This window comes from Primulina tabacum, chromosome 1 (assembly GCF_025594145.1).
Source record: "Primulina tabacum isolate GXHZ01 chromosome 1, ASM2559414v2, whole genome shotgun sequence".
In the NCBI taxonomy this organism is placed as follows: Eukaryota; Viridiplantae; Streptophyta; class Magnoliopsida; order Lamiales; family Gesneriaceae; genus Primulina; species Primulina tabacum.
The window spans coordinates 7,246,160-7,258,271 of record NC_134550.1 but is presented as its reverse complement, the minus strand read 5'-3'; the positions used below and the strand labels follow the sequence as shown (position 1 = coordinate 7,258,271).

Genomic DNA, 12,112 nt, shown 5'->3' with positions numbered 1-12,112 from the left:
TATATTTATTATTAAACATTTAATATTATTGGGTTAAGTGTGCATGAGTTAGAGTGGTACTTGGATGTGTGATCTCTTGAGAAGTTATCGTGCGTCAAGCTGTTGACGTTGTATCGCTTGATCTGATTGGCTAGATGAGTCATAAAAGAGTGACGTCAGATCTTAATGGATAATAATGTTTTTTTTTTTGGGACATGGTCGTGGATATAGAAATTGTAAGATTGATATATAAGGGAATAACATCTAAACTGTATAGACATATTATATCCCTAAACTCATGGGCCCAACAGCTCAACTCATTAACACACAAGTAGGTGCACTTTCTACTGTCACAAGTGTAAGAAATAAAGTTGTGCATTGATTAATAGTTATATCTTTTAGCATAATGGTAATCGCTTGATCCTAATAATTAGTATCAAAGCAAGCTTATTAGTTCAAGTCTACCCAAAAACATATTTCTATACTTCTTTGGGGGAGAAAATATTTGGTTAAACATGTATGCGTGAGAGTAATACTGAGATTGGTGACCTTTTCAGAAGTTATCGTGTGTCAAGCTGCTGACGTTTCGTCGCTTGATTTGATTAGCTAGGTGAGCCGTAAAAGAGTGACATCAAATCTTAACAAATAATATTGTATTTGTTAGGAACATGACCAATGATATGCAAAGGATAATACCGATATCTAAAGGTTATAAGACAACACAATAGAGTTAACACAGAAGTAGGTACATTATGCGTTATTACAAAAATGAAAAAATAAAGTTACGTCTTGACTAAAAGTTTAGCTTTTAATCTAATAATAAACGTTTGATCTAATAATACGTTACGTCAATTACATGATATAATTATTTTTTTATTAAGTGCGAGATTTTACTAAATTTTACAAACATAGATTAAATGAAAATAATGTGAACTCCATTAAGCCTTTTATCTTTTCCTTTGAATTTAAATGGGCCGTAAAACAAACCCATACAAGAGAATGGATATTTTGCCCGACCCCGCTTAAAATTTCAAATGGGCTAAAATTTGGTATGGTGCTCAGCCAAACAATGTCTCCCTTTTTCAGACAAAACCGTGGACAGCGAGAGAACACGATCTTATTTGGGCGAAATGGCTGCCGATAAGAACTCTAAAAAGGCCAATCTTTTGGAACATCATTCCATCAAGCACATTCTTGATGAATCCGTTGCTGAGGTCTGGACGGTCACTCTAAAAAAATCACAATCACACACTCGCCATTGGTTCTGCTGAAATCTTTTTTTGGTTTCCTTTTTTTCTGCACTTTATACATTGGCAGTTTCTCTTTTGTGAATTTTTGTCCGTAGATCGTTAAGAGTAAAGGGTATCCCGAAGATCTGAGGATGAGTAACATTCGGCTACTGATCGGGGCGATCATCATTATCATCGCGCTTTTTGCACAGTTTTACATCAAGAAATTTCCTGATAACAGGAATTTTCTTCTCGGTTGCATAGGATTATATCCTTTTCGTGGCGTGATTTTTTTTATTAGATGCGTGGTATCTGGGATATGCTTTTGTTTAATAATGATGTTGCGGTGGAATGCATTTTTTGTGATTGGAAATTGGTTTTCAAGAATTTTTGAGATTGTTGGTACTATGGTTCACGGTCACGGTTCCGCAAGGAGAACAGGCAGCTCGGTCGTGGTTCCGGCCATTCCGCAGGGGAACAGCCGCTTCCGTGACAAAGTTCCGGGCTAAAATGGATGTCTAACTGTATTGTCATTTTTTATGCAGGAGTCATGTTATGTCTGTTTGTTTACATCCCCAAATCTTAATATTTTTGAGTATGAAAGGATGAATGGATATTTGCATGATAACTTCATAGTTTGTCCAGTTTGAAATTGTTTTACCAATGATAAAAACAAATACTTGAGTTATTGTTTTTTTGTATGAACATGTAATTGTTGATCCTTGACGCTGGCAAGTATATAGTATTCAATGGAATGTTACAGCTAACAATATACTTGAAGGAAAAGAATGCCATCCTATTCACATATCCACCAAATGTAAGTTATTTCTGTGCCTTCTTTAATGAATTCTTGCCGTTGGCTCGTCTTCATTTATGTTTTTTATTTGTGAATGAATGAAATAAGCTTCTGTTAGTTAGAGTGACACTGCAGTTTTTGGGTTGATCCTTTCTGTACCGTGAAGTATTTATTATTATTTTTTGTTATGACTTGATTGCTTACTAATATTATCTAGTTAACTTTATATGTTTTGATTTTAATTCTTTATTTTGATACTATGTGAATGGATTTTCTGATAATAATGTTTGACTATCAATGTTTGTTTGCTCAATATTCTCAAATCAATGTACGACGATGATTAGATCTGTATTTGATGAACGCGAATTCTACGCTCTAATAGACAATAGACATTTGTATCTTACACTTAGAATTTATGCTAAAGAGCCTTTTATCTCGATCATTTCATTCTTGCAAATTCCCACCAACTTCATCTTTTTCCTTGACTTTCAATCATTGTATGGTAGTCAAATGCTGCTGAAATCTGCAAAACTAAAATGGTTTTATGATCTACAAAATGTTCATGTTATTTTGTAGTACCTACCCTTCTTTGATATCACTTTTTAGGACCTAAACCGTAATAATACGGTTTAGGGGAACGTTTGGATAGATCATTAATACTGACAGAAATTTGTCCGCTTGATTTTGATCTTCATTGCTTGCGATAGAGTTATCATTTTTATGTTCTTGATAAGTTGAAGATCGCGAGTGAAGTTATAAATGAGTATTGAAATGATTATGCAATGATAAATGTCTGGTGGTGTAAATAATAACGTGAATTATAAGAGTTTGAACTATAGTAGGTCTGACTGTTTGGACGGTGTAAAAGCTCTAGACTTAGAGAATGTGTCCTCTTTCCTTGATAAATTTAATGCATTTACTACCTCCTCAGGGCTTGGGGGTAGAAATATTGAAGCCATGATCTAAATTCACAGATCATCCCACTTGTTATTTTCTCTAGTCTTTTTTTGAATATTTTTTAATGAATCAGAAGCAAGGTAGAGCATGAAGGTGATAGTGTGCGGTTCATAGGTACTAAATTGGTTTTACAAGTGAATGAGATTGGTTTGACATAGTTGCTGGAAACCCTCTGAAGGCAGGTGTTTGATGAACTGCATTTTGTAATCAAAACTTGATGAAGTAAAGGTTAAATGCATTTGTTCATGGATTCATTTTACCGTCTGAAAGTAAATGATAAAATTGCTCGAAGTTCTATTGTTATATCATATTTTGAAGCTCTCCACAATAGATTATGGAATTACCTTTAAAAAAAAACTAGAGTTACTCGTTGTATTACTATCATCCTGATTATAACAGTTCTTGCTGTAATTTTTCACTACTTGGAACCAATATTGATACTAGGACTGAACTTTTACCTACTGTTGTGGAGTTTCTGTTTGAAGCTAAAATCATTCGATGTATGACCTTGTAAAATTTCCATAACTAATCACATATGTGATTAGCATTTTGGTCTTGCATACGCGGTAAGTCCATTCACCGGACCTCAAAAGTTGAAACACCTGTGTGATTTTTTCAACAGGGATCTTTTAACACAACTGGATTGGTCGTCACTTCGAAACTGCCAAGATTTTCAGATATGTATACGCTTATCATAGGGAGTGCCGATCCCCAATCAATAGCTTCAAAGCCACCCGTTGAATTCACTAAAACCGTCACTCGATGGTAATCTCTAAATTTCTCCTTTCACAAATAGAAAGAGCACGCAGGAGAAAGAGAACCTTTCATACCTTCTCACGTGTCTTATATTAACTTTTTTGCTACATATTATGTAGGTTCACAAAGGAAGGAGTTTTGGTGGAGGGACTCTTCTGGAACGATGTTGAAGCACTCGTAAACGAGTATGCAAAAGAAACTAAGAAGACCAAGTGAGCTAAAGCTTCATATATATTCTCGTGGAACATGAGGAGATGCAGACTAGATGCCCTGCCCTTGTTGTATACCGTGTTCATGCAATCATTGTACGTTGTACGCCATTCATTTGACTCTGTATCGAAATGATTGAACCTAATTCATGGGAGTCTGTGCTTCTACCTTTTTCTCCTCGGGCGAACAAAACATTTTTTGGGTCTATCTGCATTAAGTGACAGACTCATCCCCCTAGAATTACTGTAGTTTGCATCAGATTTAACTGATGGCTCCTCTGTGCTTGGTCTAGTCGTCTCCTTTGGGCCATGATACCGATACATTTCTTACTATATGAGTTAGGATTACTTCTCTTCCTGTTAATTGTCAAACAAAATAATTTAGATTTAGTTCGACTCGAAAAAAATTTGAATATGAGCGAGTTCGAAAAATTTGAATATAAATCAAATATTTATCTAGTTGGCTTCGACTGTTTCAATTCATTGACAGCCATGCATGTACGTATTCATGCACCTTGTTCGAATTTTCCCAATTTCAAGAGAAAATCTATCCTGGAGTCCGTAGTACGAACTCCCCGGCTGGGACAAAGCAGGAACCCTGCGGTTTTCTACGCTCGCTCTCGTTCTCTTCGTTCACTCCCGCTTGCCTAGGAGCCCACCCACAGCTTCTCGTTCCATCGCTCTATGGAAGCTTCAAGCCGGTCTTAACGCATCCTGTAGCTCTCATAGGTGTACACGTATACAGGATGTGCACGCGCCTACATCAAGCTACGAAAACGCACGTTTGCCTACGGTCTAGGTGCCCGCTATTTAGAAGGCAGCGGTCATTTAGAACACTTTTTTTCGCTAAATGTGTGACTCATCCCAATTATTCTTACCATGATTCTGGTGTGGAAAAGATATCAAAATCACGTTCATGTCTATAAAAAAATATTAGATACATAGTATATATGTCGCCTTGTCGAGAAATCACGTACGACAGATATTTAGTATACACGTCAAGAAAAATAATAATTTTAAATAAGTGGAAGATAGAAGAGGGGTGGTCTAATATAATATGCCACGAGGACATTTCTGAATCACAACAATATCAGGGTGCAATATTAAGTTCATAATTATATAAATTAGCGTATAATAAGATATTAAATGATTATACTTTTAATTAATTATTATATTATTCATTTATATTGATGTAATATTTAAATATCACAAAATATTCAAAGTTTTCTCATTTTATTTTATATTAAAAATAAATGTTTATTGTATAGAAATTTGGGGAAGCAATGAAATCTGGACAAATTGGAAGGATTTGGATTTGATCATGTTTGGATGCGAATGCGATGACCGATCTTTTTGCCATCATTTTGGAGTTTCTTGTTCGACCATGGAAAAACTATTAATAAACCACACCTTAAGTCAATGTTTTAAATTTGAGACGAAATCTTAAATTCGAAATTTAGTTTCAACAAACTCATCACCCAATTTTAAAAAATAAAATAACAATAATACTATTGCCGCCTTTGATAAGAGATATTAGCTACAAATGATATATAAAATAATTATATTAGAGGGCTATGTAGATTATATCACTAGATAGGGTTGGTTGCTTATATTTATTACATTTTCTACATAATTAAATTAAGTATATTAATTAAAATTTGTAATTATTGTAGATACCATATTTATTATTTTTTTAATATTCAAACTATTTTTTAATATCGAGATTAATATTAAAAATATACTATTTAACTAAATTATAGTTAATTATATAATGTTAGTGAATATAAATAATACAAACAAAATATAAAAAAATTAATTAAATTATCTTCTCAGACGTAATTATACGGAACTTGTAATAATATCAACGGACGATGCTAATATCTGAAATAAATGACAAGTATTATAAAAAAAATTACACAAAAAAAATTACTTCTTAATATATAATTATAATATTATCAACGAAATTAAACATCACATCTTCGTATCTCTTCAAATGAAATGGACGATAAAATCAACAAATAGTATTAATATATGATCGAAGTAGAAAAGATGGATTTTGCACGTATAAATCAAATGAAAGAAATATGTTGCGAGAATGAATACGAGGAACAATTATTTTCGAACGATGATAGAAAGAATACTCGCATATTTACCTTAGCGACGGTTTCTCACAAACCGTCGCCGATCTCCCTTTTATTTTTTTTAAAATCCGAGCCTCAACTTTTTTTCCTTTTTTTTAAAAAAAAAAAATTGAATCCGGGACTTACTCCGGGACAGTAAGTCCTGGATTGTACTAGTTTTACAAAGTTTTACAATTTGCCACATTTTTATAATGATTTTATTAATTTATAATATTTTTTAAAAAAACCCATGTAGATTATATCACTAGATAGGGTTGGTTGCTTACATTTATTACATTTTCTATATAGTTGCAGTAAGGCTATGCTCATTAAATTTTTTTTACATTAGTTATTTCGCGAGATTTTGATATGATCTTCTTATAATACACAAATTTCGTTTTTGATGATAATATTTTTTTTACGGTGAAACTCGTTGTTGATACATTTTCATGAATATTGGGTAAATTTCTGAGCTATTGTAGTAGCTTACAAATCACATAAGTCAAACTACTAAATGTTTTCTTAAGAAGACGTTGAGAGAGAAATCAAGCTCATGATCATTGACGAAATAATCGTCTACTTTGTGGACACATAGCCCAAGTTTTTTTTTGTTTTTTTGGACCATGATGCATTCTCTTTTGGATAATAGTATAACTAATGTAACTCACGTTTGGTAGATGTTACTCATACAAGTATTGCTTTCATTCATTTAACACATGATACGTGTGCTGAGTGATTAATCATAATTATTCATCTATACACCATGATTGTCATATTTATCCGCTCAGCACACGTAACATATGATGAGTGGATAAAAATATTACATATATAGTTAGTATGAAAACAAAACCTGTAATTCATTATTATGAGAACTTGGAACTAACATAAATTAAGTTATTAAGCGCAATAATTTGGGGTTTTTTTAACTGCAATAAGTTGGGATTTTTTTTACTACTTAATTGACATTTCACTATAAATTTTTATTGTGTTTCTTTCATAAGCGGAAGAACAAAAGGTAACCTCCATTTTTTTTTTACATTTTGCAATAAAATTTGATGTTTGTTTATTTATTTATTTAGTCTCTCACACTCTATGTAATATAGGGAAAGTTTACATCAGAATCATCAAAATTCAAGAAAGCAAAAAAAACTAATGTGAAAATTAATTACATCGGCAACCCTTTGTTTTTAAAATCCAGAATAAAAAAAACCCTGTACAAATAGGTTCAAATATGCTTAATTTTTTTAAAATCAAGCTATAGTATATTTATTGAACAAATAATGCAATTAATAAACTTAATATTGAAAAGGAGATACTTATAAAAATGATATAATGTAAAAGGGTATAGCGACCAAAAGTTAAATTAGATGGAAGCCAAACAAAATTAACTCATATACAAAACTAATCAAGTTTAACATTAACTTTTCATTTGTAAGTTATTTAATTCCAATATTTTTAATATGTATTACCATAGGTAATTAACCCAAAATATGAAAATTAAACACTCGATTATACAATTCAAGAGTCTCAAAGGATTATTTGGTCGACAGAAAATACCCCCATAAAAAAAAGGAAAAAAGGAAAACAAAATTTATTACAAGGAAACGTGAGAAAAGGGGAAACAAGAAGCGACGCATTGATTTATGTACACAAGCACCAGCATGGAAGGATGATCGGAGATCGGTATATATACATCACAAAATCTATGGCTCGAGAAGGGATGTCGTGTCCAACGGCTTCACGGTGGCCGGGAAGTCGGTTCTTTCGCCGGCTAGCGAATAGTAGGCCAGAATATGGGCAGGATCCTCCACGATAATCCGTCCCCCGTCCAACTCGTGAACGTAGGACTGTCTAGCGGGTATCAGCTCGATATTCCAATTCGGTCGGACCATGGTTAAGAGATCCCGGCCATTCCGGGACGCTCGGTATCCTTGCACCCACAGGTACCTCAAAGATTTAAGCTGAAGGGCGGCCAAGGACAATGCACGTTCACTAAAACAGCATCCCCTCATTTCTAACTTTTGAAGGCTAGGACACCCTTTGGAAAACTCCAGAAGACCCTCGTCCGATCTCCCGACATAGCCAAGAAGCATCCACCTAATGTTTGGACTGTACTTCCCAACGTAACCGAGGCCAACGTCAGTTAGACCCCCAGGTCGGAGATACAAAGCAAACCTTCTGAGTTTATGGCAACCCATTAGCAAAGACCTAACTCCGTTGTCCAGGGGCAAATCAGCAATTCTCTCCTCACGGTCTAGCAAGACCAACCGGAAGTCACATAGGTTTTTCGAATAAGTACCCATACATTCCAAGGACGCGTTTGTAATATCTGACACATATATGGCTAGGTATTCAAGTTGAAGGCATCCTTGAGCCAGAGCAATGATTCCTCTCTGTGAGACGACACCTTCTTCGTCTTCCATTTCATGTTCATCAGCTCCCCTCTCAATGCGAAGTCTTTTCATTTTCTTACAAAACTGGGCAAGAACCTCCAACCCTCTATCTCCAATAACATCTCTAGTCTGTTTAATAAAGATGGAAATATATCTTCAGTTGGAGATCAGAATGGAAATCTATTGAATCCACCGCAAATACAAAAAGATAAACTGGCTATGCATCTAAAAAATAAATTATTTGTTTTCCTACATTACAGGATTTACCTCAAGATGTTCCAAGTTCGGACATTTTTGCAGCAAGATACAATGGGCTTCAGTATCAAGCAAAGCGTACAGGAGATCCAAATTTTTAAGCTTGGATGCAACCGGATATATGATGGGCAGTTCAGCTTTGCCCAAGTAAGTAAGACCCAAGCAACACAATCTCGATGGTAATGCAACAGCACCATACCTTTGCAATTGGACATTAAAAACACCTTCACCAACCTGCCCAGGAGGCTCACTAAAAGATCCACCGGCAAACTCTTCTAATGAAGACGAGGCTCGGAAAAAACCAACAAGGCCGGAAAGATCACAGTCACTGATTTTGACCGAAATCAGAGACGGGCATCTTCTTGCTATCAGTTCAAGGTCTTCGGATCTGACTTTCGTTAGATCAGTCATGTAGAAGTTTAAAGTCTCAAGAACCGTATTGTTTGAAGCAAGCTCATGCAGCCATTCACCATCATTCTCAACTATCCCGCTCTCTTCCATAATCAAAACTCTCATATTCCTGAAATTTTCAATTTTTAAATTCTCAAATTGCAGTAACAAAACAATAAAATATATTCCATGGACCAGAATTCCATTCTGAGTTTAGCCATGTTTAAGAATTAAGACAGGTCCCAGGTAGCAGAATAGTGAAAGACACAGAAAGAATTCCAACTCTTAAAACAACAGTTTCGGCAACTTCACATGAACTGCAGAAATGAAATTGACATCAGAAGACATTAAAAGAGATGTAGTTTTCAATTACCAAAAGGCCATTCAGTTGCAGAGGGGCAGATGTGAGAAAGATGAAACACAAAATGAATCAGATCAAGGGTATTTCCTGCATTCTAGCTTCAGGGACTAACCACAGGGAAACAATTTATTCATCTCAAAATAATCCCATGGGAGAACCAGAATATTTCAACGACTGGGGATGCTGAGGATACCTAAACGGGCCCAAATAATCTCATTTAGCACCAAGATTGTAAAGAAAAAGAAAAAGGAGATGGATTTAACCATATACGGCATACAGCCTAGAAAGTATTATTTGCATAGCCAATAACATAAAAGAGTAATCGTCTCAAATTAACCCCCCAATCCCATCTTCTAGATATACCACAGCAGTTAGTTAACGGAAAATTCAATCCTGTAGCAGGAATATTGCAGCCCCACTAAAGATCCAAGGGCCATATTTGGTCCTTACGAAAAAAGATTTGGGTAAATTATGGCACGTGGATCTGTAATGGTGGTGCAGGATCGCCTTTTCCATTAGTTTATTTCGAAGCACATCCAAAAATCGCACCACATGCATGCCTATGCACGGGGAGGACCAGGTAACCTGATGGTTCGGGGGTCGAGACTAAAATATTTGGAGACATGCCACATAAATTCCATTAAGGACACAAGGAAAACCATGATTGAAGACAGAAAGTTCCCCATAACAAAGGATTTGCTTCTAACTTCATTCAACAACTTGAAGATCGAAACTTGGATTGAAAAATTGAACCTTCCCAACTCACATTCACAAAAATTATAAATAGTACAAACTATATCTATAACCACAAACAAATCAAAATCAAAAGAAATCTCCACCAGGAAACATGGAAGGAACCAATGATGTCAAAACGGAAAATTCAAATTTTTATTTTCACCCCGAGACACACAAATTCAAAATCTTCCTAAATATCTGAAAATTAAGTGGAATTCGATTTCAAAGTTGAAAAAAAAAAAATATTAGAGCCCACAAAAGCTGAAATAAGAGATCCAGCAAAGGTATTTCAAGAAACAATAGAAGAAAACCAAGCACACCAGTAATAGCAGAAAAAGAGACAGCTGATTCCAAAACAAGAAAAACCCAATAACAAACTAAACCAAACCAAGATATCAGTCATGATTTCGAACCTGCATAAGCGCCCGATATGCAAAAGCCCATCAGTAGAGAAACCCGAGCATTTATCCAATTTCAAGACTTCCAAAACCTTCCCAGCCGCCGAGTTAGCCAGCAGCTCGAGATCCGAATCCTTCACAATCATCCTCCGGAAGTGCAGCGCCTTCATTTTCCCAAAAGACCTCACGATTTCCTCCACCCACGGCGTCACGTAGCCACCCCAGTCCTCCGGGATCAAATTGAACATGGCGGCGCGTGGCTTCCCCTTCAGCTTCAGCGACTCGAGCTGAGGGAAGCGCCGCGACAGTCTCTGCGGTTTGGCCGTGTAGCAGAGGGCCATGGTCACGTGCTTGCGCGTGATGGCGTCGATCGCGCACCACCGCTTGCACACCAGAGACACCGCATCCCGGTCACGTGGGTCCTTCACATACGGAATCACGCACTCCCAGACGGTGTCATACACCCCAGTACTGCAACTGCTGCCGCTCGCACGGCTCCTACTGGTACCACTACAGAAGCTCCCCTTCGATTTCTTGGAATTCCTACTGTCTCCCATCCCTAAAGACTCGCTGCCTAGAATCCCGGCATGACCACAGCAGATCAAAAGAAGAAAGCCCGAGAAACGGGTAAAGGGTGGATTGAACCAAGATATAGCAGATGGGATACTGAGGAAGTGGAGATGCGAGGACCAACCACTTTTTAGATCCAATCCAAGCGTATTTACCGCATAAATCTACACTCTAGGGAGAGACAAGAGAGACGGAGATTAGAGTCATAGAGCCCGAGAGAGAGTTGGAAGTAAAGGACAGAGGAGATGCTGATCCATCCAATTGGAGTAACAGAAAATCTTTGGCGCATTTAATATTTTCTTACAATTATTGTTCCGTTTTTACCATCAAAATTCAACACTAAATATTTCTAAATTTCTTCTATTTTTTGTCATAAAAAAAAACCAAATTTTAAAAATTTGTAACTATGGTCTTGAGTTATAACGAGTCGATGATTTATAATTCATTTAACATATAATTCGATATTTAAATGTAACAAACCGTTTTTTCAACTTAAAAATAAAATGAACGATTAACAGTAATCGTGCTCAAAATATTATTATTACTAGACATAAAATTGTTTAAAAAAGTCACCCCATCATTTTTTAAAATGTAGATATAATTTCTCAATTATTTGCATATCAATTGATTTTACTGGAAAAAATATTATATAGTAACGATTTCAACAAGAAAATCAACTGCAAAAGTATAAAATATGGGCATAGGATCACTAATTTATATTAGAAAATGAAGTGATATTTATGTTGAAGCACTTAAAAAAATTATCTAGAGAGTCTCTGATTTTTTTTATTTATGAGGCTTTATTTTTCGAATTATCGTGGAATTGGCCAAAACATGATATATAAAATGAAGAATATTTATGTTGTGATATGGTCTCGCAAATCTTTATCTGTGAGACACGTCAATCCGACCGATATTCATAATAAAAAGTAATACTCTTAGCATAAAAAGTAATATTTTTTAT

At 35.4% G+C, this 12,112-nt stretch overlaps 2 protein-coding genes across 2 annotated transcripts; one reads left to right on the top strand and one right to left on the bottom strand.

Annotated features, from left to right (window-relative positions):
* Nucleotides 1–1,029: 1,029 nt before the first annotated feature.
* LOC142538500 (signal peptidase complex subunit 2-like) lies at nucleotides 1,030–4,278 on the top strand. Its single transcript, XM_075643816.1, has 5 exons — nucleotides 1,030–1,193; nucleotides 1,325–1,476; nucleotides 1,944–2,025; nucleotides 3,584–3,726; nucleotides 3,837–4,278. The coding sequence occupies exons 1-5, from the start codon at nucleotides 1,110–1,112 to the stop codon at nucleotides 3,931–3,933; spliced, it is 558 nt and encodes a 185-aa protein (XP_075499931.1). The 5' UTR covers nucleotides 1,030–1,109; the 3' UTR covers nucleotides 3,934–4,278.
* Nucleotides 4,279–7,537: 3,259 nt separating this feature from the next.
* Nucleotides 7,538–11,390, bottom strand: LOC142538493 (coronatine-insensitive protein 1-like). The gene is made up of 3 exons (XM_075643809.1): nucleotides 10,594–11,390; nucleotides 8,707–9,214; nucleotides 7,538–8,568 (listed from the first exon to the last, which is right to left on the bottom strand). The coding sequence occupies exons 1-3, from the start codon at nucleotides 11,133–11,135 to the stop codon at nucleotides 7,750–7,752; spliced, it is 1,869 nt and encodes a 622-aa protein (XP_075499924.1). The 5' UTR covers nucleotides 11,136–11,390; the 3' UTR covers nucleotides 7,538–7,749.
* Nucleotides 11,391–12,112: the final 722 nt, after the last annotated feature.

Bases quoted from the DNA above. Each gene is read 5' to 3' on its own strand.
- LOC142538500 (XM_075643816.1), top strand. From the start codon at position 1,110: ATGGCTGCCGATAAGAACTCTAAAAAGGCCAATCTTTTGGAACATCAT. The intron at 1,477-1,943 runs ATATCCTTTTCG...TGACGCTGGCAA, and splicing joins CTTCTCGGTTGCATAGGATT to GTATATAGTATTCAATGGAA. The intron at 2,026-3,583 runs GTAAGTTATTTC...TTTTTTCAACAG, and splicing joins TATTCACATATCCACCAAAT to GGATCTTTTAACACAACTGG.
- LOC142538493 (XM_075643809.1), bottom strand. From the start codon at position 11,135: ATGGGAGACAGTAGGAATTCCAAGAAATCGAAGGGGAGCTTCTGTAGT. The intron at 9,215-10,593 runs GTTCGAAATCAT...TGAAAATTTCAG, and splicing joins CATATCGGGCGCTTATGCAG to GAATATGAGAGTTTTGATTA. The intron at 8,569-8,706 runs GTAAATCCTGTA...TTTATTAAACAG, and splicing joins CGAACTTGGAACATCTTGAG to ACTAGAGATGTTATTGGAGA.